Source organism: Amblyraja radiata, chromosome 13, assembly GCF_010909765.2.
Source record: "Amblyraja radiata isolate CabotCenter1 chromosome 13, sAmbRad1.1.pri, whole genome shotgun sequence".
NCBI classification, from domain to species: domain Eukaryota; kingdom Metazoa; phylum Chordata; class Chondrichthyes; order Rajiformes; family Rajidae; genus Amblyraja; species Amblyraja radiata.
The window spans coordinates 48,266,982-48,283,096 of record NC_045968.1 but is presented as its reverse complement, the minus strand read 5'-3'; the positions used below and the strand labels follow the sequence as shown (position 1 = coordinate 48,283,096).

Here is a 16,115-nt window from a genome sequence, read left to right as displayed (position 1 = left end):
TATCTGAAAAGTCACCCATCCTTTTTCTCCAGAGATGCTGCCTGACCCGCTGAGTTACTCCAGCACTTTGTGTCTATCTTTAGTATAAACCAGCATCTGCAGTTCCTTCCTACTCATCTATGTTCTGCCCATGTCTTGGCAATTAGATAAACAACATTCTTCACATGTACTGTATTTTTTGTGCCTAAAACACCAGAATTATTTTTTAAAAGGAAGAGACCTTGGATACAGGAAAGAAATTAAGGTATCGGGAAGACTAAGGAATTGTTGATACTAGAAACTTCAGCAATTTACTGGAGGAACTCAGCGGGTTGAGTAGCATCTGAGGATGCAGTGGACAGGTGGCATTTTGTGTCAGGGCACTTCTTCATATCCAGTCCTGAAGCAAAGTATCACCTGTCGTGGAGGCACATTTCAGTGAAGATGGCCGAAGGTTAGCCTTTGATAATTGAGAGCAGAGTTTAGGGCAGGAACAAGCATCACTAAGAGAAAGAGGATAAGAATGTAACGCTGATGTAGATTTCCCCACCCCATCTACATCGAGTAAGTGGAATGTGGACCGCAAGGTGTAAACAAAATTGATTGGCGAGGAACAGTGCAAATAGTTGAAAGAGACCATGTACCATGAATGCGTTTAACCCTGTGTAATGAGGAATCAATTCTGCCAGTTCTGGATTATCTCAATGGTCTTGGCAGTGAGAACAACATAGCAAAGAAAACACAGCTTCCTTGGTCAAGGAGTGGCACGGTGGCGCATCGGTAGAGTTGCTTCCTTAAGGCGCCAGAGACCCGGGTTTGATCCTGACTACGGGTGCTGTCTGTAGAGAGTTTGTACGTTCTCCCTGTGACAGCGTGGGTTTTCCCTGGATGCTCCGGTTTCCTCCCACACTCCAAATACGTACAGGTTTGTAGGCTAATTGGCTTAGTAAAATTGTAAATTGTTCCTAGTCACATCATAGTCACATTTATTTATATAGCACATTTAAAAAACAACTCTCGTTGGCCAAAGTGCTTTACATTTGTTATAAGAATAGTATAAACAAACAAACTACATACACATATACATATAGCCCTCGCTCAGTGGACGTCAGGAAAGGCTTGGGAGTATAGATAAGATTTTAGTCTTGATTAAAGGAGTCGATGGAGGGGGCAGTTCTGATGGGAAGGGGGATGCTGTTCCACAGTCTAGGAGCTGCAACCGCAAAGGCGCGGTCGCCCCTAAGCTTATGCCTAGACCACGGGATATTCAGCAGCCCCAAGTCGGCCGATCTGAGGGACCTGGAGGTGGAGTGGTGGGTGAGAAGACTTTTAATGTAGGAGGGGGTAAGCCCATTGAGGGCTTTGTAGACATAGAGGAGGGTCTTGAAATATATACGGAACCGCACAGGGAGCCAGTGGAGAGAGGCCAGGATCGGGGTGATGTGGTCCCTTTTTCGGGTGCCCGTCAGGAGTCTCGCTGCGGCGTTTTGGACCAGTTGCAGGCGGGACAGGGAAGATTGCCAGTGTAAAGAGAGTTGCAGTAATCTAGGCGGGAGGAGATAAATGTGTGGATGACCAAGGAAGCTGTGTGTGTAGGAAAGTGTCAGTATGCGGGGATTGCAGGTCGGCGCAGACTCGGTGGGCTGAAGGGCCTGTTTCCATGCTGTATCTCTAAACTAAACTAAAAAGGCAAGGCAAAGGTAAGACCGAAACATATTTGAGCAATAGTTTGTAACTTCAAGGGGGCAAATTTGAAAATGGACCAGTTGTTCAAGTACATGCTCGGAACTGAATAGAAAAGCAAGATTATATGTTAGTGTTTACTCCAGGTAAGTAGCTAAAAAACTGATAAGACAATTCCTTATAGGAAGATTTAGGATTTTTGCTAACCAATAGATGCATTGGCTTGCCACTCATCTAGGAGTTGATGAGTCAGATATTCGGTCAATTTAACAGCAAAGGTCAAAGGTCTAAGGTCAAAAGGAGTCACACGTGGAATAGCTGAGTATTGCAAAATGTGGCCCAGCATCATTGTTCCAGCCAATACATTGATAATACTTGGATTAAAGAATAAGGCTTGGATTAAAGAATAAAGAATAAGAAACAGTATGTATAGTTAAAAGTAGAAGAAAAATATGTGTAAACCATTAAAGTATAGGTTATATTTTCCTTGACTTGTAACCTCCTTTTAAGTAAATTGGTGTAAAATTCGACATGAGGGTTTGGCTAATTTGTGCTATTCCAAAGATTAAACAATAAAATGAGCCTGCCCGGACCTTAGCAGACATCTCTGTAAGTGTATTTTATCTTGTCAGCAATTCCCCAGTGCACATCATTAGCAGAATGTCAGAAAGGTGTGAATAAGCTGTTTTTCCTGACCACTCCCAAACGGAATTCAAGATAACAGTTAAGCAATGCAAACAAGATCATAGCTGTCTGGAGGACAGTCCGCTCGCTCAGCTGCAGTGTTAGGTCTGTGACAATAAAATAATTAGTCATGCGTGATTCCAAAGAACTGGTAACGGCTGGTAAAGTAATTGACTGACTAAGTAACAATCATCATTAAAGTATGAGAAACAGGAAAAAGGGACATCCTTATCTGTTGCTACAAAAACTGATGAGACTTCAACTTCTTTTTTACTAAACACATTGCGGACATGAAAATGGCTATATTTTTGTTGGCTATACTTGTGGAGAATTATCATGCTTTTATGGATTTCCCCTTATGGAATTACTTTGTCCACTGCATCAAAGATGTTAATCTCTATGTGGATGTTGCCAGGACTCGAGGACCTTAGCTATAGGGAGAGGTTGGGCAGGCCAGCATTTTTTACGCAAAACACAGGAGGCTGAGGTGTGAACTTATCGAGGTGCATAAAAGCATGAGGGGAATAGATGGGGTGAATGTGCGGAATCTTTTATTCGGAATTACGTAATCAAGAACCAGAGGACATTGGGGTTTTAATAGGATTCAAAGTGGAATGAATAGGCGACGTATTGGGTCGGGGCCCTTCTTCAGTCTGAAGATCTGAAGAAAAGTTCCTAACTGAAATTTCACCTATCAATGTTCTTCACAAATGCTGCCTGACCTGCTGAGTTACTCCAGCACTTTGTGTCTCTTTGTGTAAACCAGCATCTGCAGTCCCTTGTATCTAAGATTTAATAGGAACCCGAGGGGTGACTTTTTTTAACTCAGAGGGTGATGGGTATATGGAACGAGCTGCAGAAGAGGCATATGAGGCAGGTAATATAACAGCATTTAAAATACACTTGGACAGGAACATGGGTAGAAAATATTTTGTAGAATGTGGACACAAGCATATGGGGCATCTAGGTTGGCATGGACAAGTTGGGCTGAAGGGCATGTGTCTGTGCTGTAACACTGTACTAAAATAGTAGATGATGAATGTATCAATGAAAAAAAATCCTCTCTAAATAAAGTGAATCAGATGTTTAATGAATTGTAGTGACCAATCACATCTAACATGCTTCAGGTTAGGGAATTTCTGCAACTGGTGCATTTGGTGGTCCCACATGCTGCACCCAAAACCAACACACTTTGTATTTGTGTAGGAAGGAACTGCAGATGCTGGTTTAAACCAAAGATGGACACAAAATGCTGGAGAGTAACTCAGTGGGACAGGCAGCATCTCTGGAGAGAAGGAATGGGTGACTTTTCGGGTCAAGGCCCTTCTTCAGACAGAAACGTCACCCATTCCTTCTCCCCAGAGATGCTGCCTGTCACAGTGAGTTACTCTCCAGCATTTTGTGTCTAACTTTGGATTTATTTTCCCACAAGGTCCCACAAACCAATTTGCATATCACTGGATATTGCATATCTACCATGAACCAGGACAATTTAGCAACATTTTATGATGCTCCAAAGGCATTATTTAATATATTTATGATTTTGATTACTACAGCTGAAAATGGGTCCAATCATAGAAGGAAGTGTTTTCAATAGGTCACCAAGGATTGCGGATGCTGTAATCTTGAGCAAAACATAAAGTACTGGAGGAACTCAGCAGTCACCCAGTCCACCCATTCCACAGATGCTGCCTGACCCACTGAGTTCCTCCAGCACTTTGTGTTTTTAATTAGATTGTCTCACTCACTATATGCAAGGAACCTGGCTTCAAAGTGCAGAACATACTTTAAAAACTATACAGAATCAATTGCCAGTTTCTTTGCGCAAAGAATATACTTAAATATATATTTATGTACATTCAAAAGCTTTCAAAATGTTATTCTTGCACGTTATTAACAGATACTTCATTTTAAGATCTACCTTGATAACCCACAGGGGTGCAGTGGTTGTTGCTGCCTTACAGCGCCAGAGAACCGGGTTCGATCCTGACTGCGGGTGCTGTCTGTACGGAGTTTGTACATTCTCCCTGTGACCCGCGTGGGTTGTCTCCAGGTGCTCCGATTCCTCCCACATTCCAAAGACGTACAGGTTTGTAGGTCAATTGGTTTTGGTAAAAATTGGAAATTGCCTCTGGTGTGTCGGGTAGTGATAGTGTACAGATTGTGGTCAGTGCAGACTCAGTTGGCCGATGGGCCAGTTTGCACACTGTATCTCTAAACTACAAAAAAATGTTATGGTGAATAATCTGAATCTAGAATTTGCCCGCTTTTATGAGCAGCGACAAATTCCATCATGATTTTTTGTTTTAAACTAGGCTAAAATATTGCAGAAACTTGATTTGATCTAACGGAACAGTGCTTAAAATTGTGCAATCTTTTGCTATGCTGTGGCTTATTTTTTGTTGGGAGAACACATTGAATCAAATGGAAACCCTCTCTGAGCAGCCAAGGGCCTAAGCATGTGTTTTGTGCTTGTATGTGTGAGATCTCTGGCCTGGAAATACATTGTGCAAATATTAGCATAAGAATGCTTAAGGGATTCATATGAAATTCCCTTGACTGCTATTTATATAACCCACTTAGAATTAACAGATTACCATTTTCATTAGAGTATGAAACAGTGGAATTCAATACCAACAAATTAACCATTCTTATGCTACTATTTAGACATGGTAATTTCAAAGCTTCTGTTTATTAATAAACTGCTTAGAATAAAGACTCGTTGTCAGAATTAATAGGAATCATTGCAAAATTCCCACTTAAAAAAAGAGAGCAAATGTCAAGACTCTCTCCATAAAGCGTGAAGCCATACTGTGCTATATTAACATACAAATGCCTGTAGACTTTTGAATGAAATTCTTTTGTCTACTGTTTTCATGTAATGGTTAGCCTATGTAATCATCATATAATGCAATTTCATTGCATAACTTATATACATTGAATGTGGTAACATATTCTACTACTTAACAAAAAGGTACAAAAAATTATCCATTGGCACAAGAAGATTATTATCCTCATCTGGAAAAAAGACATGATTAGGAAACCAAAGCTCAGCTTTGCAACAATATTATTATCTACTCTCAGATTCTGCCGCTGCCTCAGTGATCAATTTCAGGTCAGTTTCGGCCATCCATCCATCAGGCCCTACCATCACTCTGTACTTAACTTGATTTACCAACAAGCCCATCAATAATTACATTACCGTAATAAAATAAAATCAACAGTTTAGAAAGAAAACTAATCAGAATAAGAACAAGCAGATCTCACAATGAACAGGTTGAGGGGATAGAAATATTTAGTGTAATGCAGCTAAATTTAAAAAAAAATGTTTTAATCATTCCTAAACCCAATTTTCAATATAATCCCACCCAATGAAAAACAAATAAAGCATTCTAATAGATGAATGGTTCCCGGCTGTGGTATTGACTATAATTCAATTGTTGCTTTTGTAATTGGGTCAGTTCTTTATACATAAACTTCAAAATCTTCTGTTTATTTTGCCAGTGATATTTGTTATTATCTAATATTTTCTTCAGTTGTACTGCTGAACTTCTTCACATCTCTTTAAACGTCTGGTTTGCTGACTTTGTATCATCTATTCCAACGTTATCTTAATTGCAGGACTGATCTCTTACTCTGTCACCCATTCCCATTTACCTGCCCGCCTAGTTTTGGCATCTAGCCCCCTCCTAGGTGAATCATTCTGGTTAGTACAGTAAACCAGGCCTTGTCCGTGACTTGCTACGTATTTGTAGAGGTTTCTGATTTTATTATAGACTTTTCATATCTACATCAGTATATTTTGCATTCAGAAAACTTCACCTTTCTTCGGTATGGTCCCTCCTCCCTTTCAAAGGCATCACTGAGGTAACCCTGAGCAGAAGATATCCCTTTATGATATGTTGTGAATCTATTGTTAACTCCTTCTACTGGATGAAGAACAACGCCAAGCAAAATGGCTTTACACATATTGAAACCTAAGAAACTGTGATAGCCTTTTCTTTTCCATCTTTGCATGCAAGGAGCAGTTATATTTTGACAATATTATCAACCTTTTCTGATCAATTCTGCTCTCCACCCACCTCAGCTTGCAAAACTGAAATGCTAACTCTCTTTCTTTCACCACAGATGCTGCCTGACCTGATGAGTATTTTCATGTTTTTCTGTTTGCCTACGGGTTTCTAGATCTGCAATATCTTGGTTTGTTATCATCTCCTACATCTATTTCCCTTTCTACATCCTTGTCTACTTGCCCAAGGAAATGATGATTGGAATTTAATCCACCTGCTACATCAAAGAGAAGGGTAAAGTCACGAATGGTGATTTCTTTGACATTGTCCATGTTGCCTTATTCCACGGGAGAGACCCGTCTCAATTATATCCACCTTTATTCATCAAATGCACACAAACTGCCTCAACCAATAATTTCACTTGTCACCTTTGTACAGCCACATCTTTTGCAGTTCCCCTCTTCTATCCAATCATCCCTACTGCCATCATGCTATTAAACACTACAATCTCTAAATAAGCTCTGAACAACATAGTCTTGGGGGCAATGGTTTTGTCTTTTTGCACTGTTATTGTTAGTTAGTTTGTTTTATGTGTATACTTGTAAGTATGTGTATATACAATATACTAAATGAAAAAAAATCTATATATATTTATATATAGAAATTTTTTGGTTGTTTATTATGTTGTTTACAGGATACCATCTTACATTTTCCGTTGTGCTGTAAGTAAGGATTTTATCATTCTGTCTAAGACATATGACAATGAAACACTCTGGACTCTTAACATGCAGCCCTTTGGTGACAGTATTGCATGATAGATTTGTTTCAATATGAGCTCTGCATATATTTTTGTGTACAGGTACAGTACAGATGAACAGATTTGTAGGTTATTTGGTTTCTATAAATAGCCACTAGCGTGCAGGACATGGAGCTAGTGTATGGATGATTGATGGTTGATGTGGACAGGGTGGGCCAAAGGGCCTGTTTCCATGCTGTATCTCTAAACTAAACTATATTCTATTTGTTGTAAAGGAAGGAACTGCAGAGACTGGTTTATATCAAAGATAGACCCAAAATGCTGGTGTAACTCAGCTGGTCAGGCAGCATCTCTGGAGAAAAAGAATAGGTGACGTTTTGGGTTCTCCAGAGATACTGCCTGACCTGCTGAGTTACTCCAGCATTTTGTGACTATATTCTATTTGTCCTTGACCTCTCTATCTTTTCACTGGGTCTTTGCACTTAAGGTGATTTCCTCAACCCAGGCTTATTTGAACCAGGGTCTGAAGAAGGGTTTCGGCCCGAAACGTCGCCTATTTCCTTCGCTCCATAGATGCTGCTGCACCCGCTGAGTTTCCCCAGCAATTTTGTGTACCTTCGATATTCCAGCATCTGCAGTTCCCTTTTGAACACAATTATTTGAACCAGCATTTCCTTTAGTGAAGCCTCATCATTACCATATGTCACACACCCAGTAACCTCCTCACCAACACATCCCCTTCCTATTGATGCCTCAGGCTGAAGTAAACTGTTCAAGCTTTTGTTCCCACTTCAACTCTACTGCAACTGCAGCCCAGTTCCACATCCAAGTCCATCCATAACCTAAGCTGTTGCCGATTAAATCTTCACTCATAAATTAAAATGCTCTTAGTCACATTCATAGAAATATACAGTGTGGAAACAGGCCCTTCGGCCAAACTTGCCGACACCAGCCAACATTGTCCCAGCTACACTAGTCCCACCTGCCTGCGCTTGGTCCATATCCCTCCAAACCTCTCCTATCCATGTATCTGTCCAACTGTTTTTTAAATGATGAGATAAACCCAGCCTCAACTACCTCCTCTGGCAACTTGTTCCATATACCCACCACCCTTTGTGTGAAAAAGGTTACTCCTTGGATTCATATTAAATATTTTCCCCTTCACCATGAACCTATGTCCTCTGGTCCTCGATTTCCCTATTTTGGGCAAGAGACTCTGTGCATTTACCTGATCTATTCTCATGATTTTGTACACCTCTATAAGATTACTTCCCATCCTCCTGTGCTCCAAGGAATAGAGACCCAGCCTACTCAACCTCTCCCTATAGTTCACACCCTCTAGTCCTGGCAACATCCTCGTAAATCTTTTCTGAACCCTTTCAAGTTTGACAATATATTTCCTATAACATGGTGCCTAGAACTGAACACAATATTCTAAATGCGGTCTTACCAACGTCTTACTGCAAAATGACCTCACAACTTCTATACTCAGTAATATGACTGATGAAGGCCAATGTGCCAAAAGCCTTTTTGAACACCTTATCTACCTGCGACTCGACCTTCAAGGAACCATACACCTGTACTCCTAGATCCCTCTGCTCTACAACACTACCCAGAGGCCTACCATTTACAGTGCAGGTCCTGCCCTTGTTCGACGTCCCAAAATGCAACACCTCACACTTCTCTGTATTAAATTCCATCAACCATTCCTCCGCCCGCCTGGCCAATTGATCCAGATCCTGCTGCAATCTGTCACAACCATCTTCACTATCTGCAAAACCACTTACTTTTGTATCTTCAACACCATTGCTAATCCTGCCCTGTATGTTCTAATCTAAATAATTGATGTAGATGACAAATAGTAATGGGCCCATCACCGAAGAACCCTGAGGCACACCACTAGTCACAGGCCTCCAGTCCGAGGAGCAACCTTCCACCATCACCCTCTGCTTCCTTCTAACTTTAATAGAGCAACACTTTCCATTTATTATCCTATCTGAAATCTAATTTATCTAAAAACGTTGGTATAAGCACCTGCCACTGAATCCTACTCTCCCATCTCTCATATTCTTGCTAATAGCCATTGAGTCCTGATTCTGTAATTTACAAAGATTCAAAATACTTGTCCTGTAATGAGTTGTGTACACATTTCCTGCATAGCTCTGCACATGGGGACGAAACTTGACTGTGCTGCCACTGCGTGTCAACTACAGTGTCACATTTTGATAATAAATGACTAAGTAACAGATCTAAACATAAAATATGCGGACAGGATTATTAATAAGTATTGGGGATTGATCTAGTCTCCTGTACTTGCACTAAGAGAAATACAACTAAAGTCAATACAAATTCTTTACAATGCACTCTTTATATTTCATCCCATTTTCTTTTGGAAAACTATATAAATTCTATTTGTATTATTAAGGTAACTATATTCATGTAGCTTATGTAGTTTTTAAAACCGTGTCATTTAAAATGTGAGTTTCTGTAACTTGGCTGGTTATTACATGCTTTGCTAGTGTCTACTGTTTCTTCCCACTGACAATTTACATGCAATTAGGTTTGAGCAGCTTCTGTGGTGGGGAGGCAGTTTCAATGATTTGTGTGTTTTCAAACAGGAGCCGTAAAACAACAAAGAGGCAAGAGATGACAATAAGGACAACAAGAATAAATATAATTGCCATCCTGTGAGGGAAAAAAGGCATAATCTGTATTAAACATCTACCTTATGCCACTTAACGCAAGGGCAAACGGGACATAAAGATCTACAGTAGCTTTGCTATCAGTTTCAAATATTATGTTCTCCTCTAAGCTTTTCAATGGTGACAAACCTTTGAATCCCCAAGAGATAAAGTCAAGCAAGTATTTTCAACATACCTGATCATTTATCTGGCATGCGACTAGGTTGTGATCGTAGCTCCGTCCGAACCTGATGTATTTGAGCCAGCTCCCTATATCAGGCTGGCTGGCATCGATGCAGAACTTTACATTGCCTAACTCGTCCAAAACCTGGAAGAAAAATGTTGAGATAAAATCAATATAGACTGAGTCACAAAGGAAGCTCGAAATAAACTCCGTACCTCCCACATAGCTACAGAAAAAAAACATCTCGCTCATACATGTGCACATAAACACATACATGTCGCTACAGTATTGTAAGCGAAGATTTATAAATAATCCCTTTAGCTGAATGCATTTTTGGAGGTAGGTCAACATTTTGTGGACATTTTCTGATGATAAGATGGGAGTGGAAAAGGAATCATAATTCAACTCTTTCCCTTAGGGTGGAATATAACTCTGACTTTTACTTTGCTAGGTCATGACCTCCTTCCCATTCTTTGCCCCCAAGAAATCAACATCGATGATGCAAAGGCTTCATATCTGCATCAACCATTTATAACTACTAGGTAGCTGAGGTGATTTTTTTTTAAAAGGTTCCATCAAAGATTACTTTCAGCACTAACTTCACTTGAACAAATGTTTGATTGTCTGAACACAAACTGGAGAATGTGCACGATTCAATGAAAACACAATGATAGTGGTGGGTCTGCACAAACATATTTCGCTGTGTCTATCCACAAAGATGCATAAAATATTGATATTGTGCCTGCTGCTCTCATCCCCATTATTACATTGATTAGATTAAACAGCAATGAACAAAATGTTTCTGAATGGTTTAGGGGGTTAATACAGAAACTCAAGTTAATACAACATTAAAAGAATGAGATATTTTAATTGTATTTGACAATAACTCTATATGGGGAATGCTAACCTTGATGTCAACAGTAACGTTAGTCAGTTGTTTGTCAATGGCACATTATCTTTGTGCATACATGTGTCATAAGACACAAGGGAACACACCTACAGATTTACTGCACCCATCCACGCAATAAAAAAACATAACCCGTTTGCAATAACCCCTTCACATTAACTCTCGCCACTTACTATTGTGCCTCCGCCCACCCCGTGGCCAGTGGGCAACATTTAATGCTTGAAATTTAATATTCAGTTCATTACTTGTGTGAGATAGTTATTGAACAAAATCAGGTCATAATATGTAACCTTCAAAACCATGCAACTTTCATGAGATATTGTACATTTTAAAATAAGTGGCAACTGCAAACAATAACAGCTACCTTTTAATTGTGAAAATGAGTCTTTATCGTTGACACTGAACACACCCACACACTTTAATAAAAAATCGCGAAGATCAGAAATTCACGGAGGTACATGTGTCGAGTAGGTTTTAATGGGTTTACATGCGACTGGACCTATTGATACAGGTACAAGGGCAAGGGAAATAAATACTCTGGTATTCCACCGGAATTTAGAAAAAGAGTATTAGCGACAAAATAGACTTTCAAATCACAAATAATACATTTCAATTGGAAAGGGACTTGAGGAGGTGCATTCTTGAAACCGAGCCGAGACAATGGAAATCGAAACTATCCCGAGTCCATCAATGATTAAACGCTGCAATTAGTTGAAACAGCTACTTCATTTAAAACATTTCTTCCCCCGAAATATTATTTTCGTCGAAAACATATTTGCATTTCTTTTGGAAGAACTGGTTCTATCTCGCAACGACTGAAGGTTAAGAGGCTAGTCTCTGTTTACCTAACCTTCAAGTACTATAACATGCAAATCAGACAGCCTCTACAGGAGCTGCTCCAGATCATTAACTTGCAATAACTTTCAGGGACAGACTACTGTATGGTAAGGTGCTGTTAGATTAATCTTAACTGAGTAAATCCGGCCTCCTCTTTTCTCAACTGCGCCGATCCCCCCTCACAGTTTACGGAAATTACAGAAATCGAGGGCAACGGTGAAACTCCAGAAACTGCAGCCGTTCAGAACCACTTTGTGGATAAAATATTCGCGGCCTGTGATACTCTCGGCGTGGAGACAGACGACTGCCTTCACATTAACTCTCGCCACTTACAGATAGCGGGGAAGTTGTCGCCGAAAATTGAAGGAGGAGTTTTGAGTCGCGCTTTATCCAAATATGTTATGATCTATTAGTATTAAATATGTATATTGTAAAAGTATACATGAATATTATTTATGTACCCTCTTTGCTGCGTTTCTAAAACATAATAAAACGTTGATCACCGCACATTGAGAGTGAAGATACCGTGATCTGACCTACATAAATATAGGTCATATTGGTAAACATCTGGAGCGTGGTTCCACACATCTGTATGAACTAGCTCGACACAAAATGTTGGAGTAACTCAATGGGACAGGCAGCATCTCTGGAGAAAGGGAATGGGTGACGTTTCGGGTCGAGACCCTTCTTCAGACTAGAGTCAGGGGAAAGGGAAACGAGAGCTATAGACGGTGATGTAGAGAGATACTAGCTGTTTATACACGGCGAGGGATGAAAATAGAAAGGTTCAGACTCTCTGTAGATCGTGCTCCTTCACCCTCTTGTTAATAATTAGATATCTGTGGCAAAGCGAAAGTGGGTGAAGCGGTAGACACAGGCACAGGCCGTCAGGGACTGTGGCCGCTGTTCAAAACCGCCTCTCCCACTCGTTCAGGGGCACAGACTCGTCGAAAGTGCGGCTGGTTCCACAGGTGCCGTTTTAAGCCCAGTTACATGGAAGGGCCTCGATTAGAAAGCGATAGGTAGACAATGTAGGACGCGGGTCTGTCTCCGGTCTAAGAAGAGGAAGCTCCCGTTCCCGAGACGCCGGGGGGAGAGAGAGACAGAGACAGGGGACAAGGGCGGTCAGATGCCCTGATAATGCGGCAGGAACCCGCGGGAATTATGCAGTGTTGCACTTTATTTCTGCTTTGATGTGTTTTGTTTGGAGGGGGGTGCACGCTGTTACAGGGGGTCCATGCTCCGGGGAGTTCGCGGTGTGGAGACTCCCGTTAACCGGGAGCATTTCCCACCGGGCAGGCCCATAGTAACAGCGCTGCCAGATACGTGTGCATGTGTTGGCAGGGCGAGGGAAAGAGTCTTTAAAAAAAAATAATAAAACAGGATGAAGTTTGAACGGAGAGCAACTTTCTTCCGAGTTTGCCGGCTTGTTTTAAAAGTGAGCGGCGGTGTACTTGCAGGAAACACAGGGAGAGAGAGAGAGAGAAAGAGTTTGGTGGGAGGGAGGGAGGGAGCGGGCGGTGGGGCGAAGGGCAGCGGCCGCTCCTCGCTGCCGCTGGGGTGTGAGAGAGGGCTGAGAGCGGCGGGCCGGCGCTTACCTTCGGGATGGGACTGGACGGGGCGTTCACAGACACCAACCTGCTTCAACTGCCGTTAACACAATCCAAATCCAGTTGGTCTGGCCGCCCAGGGCTTAACTCCCGGCTGATCTTTTGCCCCCTTCCCCTCCTTCCCAGACAGCCCTGACTCCTGCTTTGGTGGTAGTGGTGGTGGGGGTGGGGGGTGGTTGATCCCAGCCTCTACGCCGGTCTCTCTCTCTCTCCCTCTCTCTCTCTCACTGACTAACACTCCGGGTTAGTTTATTCGGCCGGCGCAGCAATGCTCGGTCAAGGCCACCAAGTTGTGAAGAATCACAGGGTGGGACTTTGGGGGGGTGGGGGAAGCGGCTCCCGTGGGGATGAGTGATCCCCGTGCTGGCCCACTGGGGTGGGTGGGGGTTACAGTGGGAGGGGGCAAGTGCGGACCAGCTCCCGGCTGAGAGAGAGAGGAGGGGGGGGGGGGGGTGGAGAGAGAGTTCCCTGCAAACACGCGGCTTTCCCTGGACCGAAAGCGCCCTTTTCCTTTCCCTCTCTCTCCGTCTGTCTCTTCCTTTCTTCTCGCTCTGATGAAGTGTCAGACACGTCCTCGATCGCCGAGGTCAGCGAAAGGTCGTTATTGGAGAGCGATCTCCTGGCGAGCTCATTAAAAGACAGTAACCCGGTGACCGTTTAACATGGGCTGGATTTAAAGAGACAGCGTCCCCTCTCTTTCTCTCGCGATTGCATTACCTTCGGCTGCAAGTCAGGATACAATGAAAGCTGCCACTTAATAACGCGTCTATCAGTAGCCAACATTAGACGGGCAACGTAGCGCTGTTGCGGCCACACTAACCGGTAAAGCATTATCGAGTTATACGCCCTGTTAACACAATGGAAATCAATAAATAATCAAAATAAAAAAGAGAAAAACAGGGGCCGATTTGAACAACTTGAGAACGCGTAACGCACTTAATATAAAGAACGGTTCCGTTTGTGATTAAAGTTTGCTTAGTTAAATATGTTCCGTGAAATCTTCGAAACTTTTGTTTTTATCGGTGCCAGTTGTCCTCGCTACACTTTCATGAACAGAATTGCTGTGTGGTGCCTGTAAGGACAATTTCACGGGGAGTGCATTATACTTTGTTTTATCATTGTTTTATCCCGCACCCACCACTCCAGCTTCACAAGGCTTGTGTTTACACACATCAGTTGCTGAAATCGGATCCCTGGCCACACAGAGCTATCTCGATTTCCACTCTTACTTCAAGGTTTCCTCGACTGGAGTGGCTCTAGACCTGTCTTTCCCATTGGCCTTAGGGAACCAACACTTCAGCTGCCTCCGACTGCATTGCTCCGACTGTTACTCGGCAGTGCTGCTATTCATTATCCTTTTGAACGGTTCGAAGTGTTTTATTCAATATATTTTTAAAAAATCTGTTCCCATTGATGCAACTTTGCCCAGGGTGACTCTGCCTTGGGAAAACTACGATTGGGTTGCCGGAGTGAATAAGACTGGGACCGAGTTGGGGTCATTTTCCTGCTGCCTCCAGTAACATAAAGCATCGGCGGGTAGACACGATATAGATGTTTGGCAAACTCTCCGCTGCAGAGGGATCAGAGGTGTTGATGGCAGTGTTGAGGCCGGCAGTTTTCGGTTTAAAATGTGCCAATTACTAGATAACTTTTCCATACGATAAATGCACATTAAAAAAAAACAAGCAAAACAAGTGAACACAAAGTTATCTAAAAATGTAAACGACCTTTTAACACGGGACGTGAATTACAATGACACTGAAAATGCTTTTATCCATGCTTATTAAAATTACATATACATACCCTGGAACGAGGATTGTTAACATAACTTCAACGAGTACTTACAGAACATAAACATATTTCAGGCGGGGAGATAGATACATGCACTCAGAGATTCACATTCAGATCCACACGCTCAGAGATACATATTCATATGGCTCCTCTTCAGAAAAGCAACTCATTCAAGGACAGACAGGAAGAATAGATCAGAGGTCACGAATAGGAAAGGGATTTCCCATGAACAAACTGATCATTCAGTGTCCGTGGCATTCCGGGCTGCACCCTTGGGGTCTCTACCCTACCCCCCCCCCCCCCCCCCCCCCCCCCTCCCCTCCTCATTGACGATACTTCAATTATTTCATTCTGATAGTCCGGGGGATGAGCGTCCAGCTATCTGCTAATTGACTTGTTTAACATTTTACAAGGTGCTCAGACGCCGAGGCCTTTCTCCGCGCGGTTACCCTTTTTCAAGTCCAAGACCCGTTCCTCACTCTGCCACCCCAAGCCATCAGGTCAAACTGTCTCTCTGATGCTAACCCCGCGAGAGACACATTCACACACAGGGGGGACATTTTGGCTTCGTGTCATTCAGTAAAATAAATGATACTTTTCTTTGTAATAGGAAGGAACTGCAGATGCTGGTTAAGACCGAAAATAGACACAAAATGCTGGAGTAATTCAGCGGGTCAGACAGCATATCTGGAGAAAAGGAATAGGTGACGCTTCGGGTCGAGACCCTTCCTCAGACTAAGACTCAGGAGAGAAGGAAACTTTTTGTTTAAAACATTCTGATTTTTCTCAGCAGTGGCTGTAACAAAGTACTGTGAAATCTATTCCGTTTGACCTTAAACTTTTAATGAGATATACTCTGGTGGCGAAGGCGAACGCCTAAAGAGAGGTGTGTGCACTTTTCAGATAGCACTTTTCAGATAGCACTTTTAAACTAAAGAAAGGCTTCGTTCACCCATTTAAAGATATAATCATTATTTTATTTTATGGTTATT

General features: G+C 42.1%; 1 protein-coding gene across 20 annotated transcripts in view; it reads right to left on the bottom strand.

Annotated features, from left to right (window-relative positions):
* The window catches only part of mecom (MDS1 and EVI1 complex locus), a 712,647-nt gene that overhangs the window by 107,042 nt on the left and 589,490 nt on the right, over positions 1 to 16,115 (bottom strand). For 17 of the 20 annotated variants that reach the window (XM_033031997.1, XM_033031998.1, XM_033031999.1 and 14 more), the window contains one exon: positions 9,991 to 10,122. In XM_033031997.1, the coding sequence (XP_032887888.1) occupies positions 9,991 to 10,122 (132 nt within the window). Of the gene's footprint in view, positions 1 to 9,990; positions 10,123 to 13,320; positions 13,714 to 15,177; positions 15,335 to 16,115 lie in introns of those variants that run through there. The other 3 variants (XM_033032011.1, XM_033032009.1, XM_033032010.1) reach the window with 3 other exon arrangements.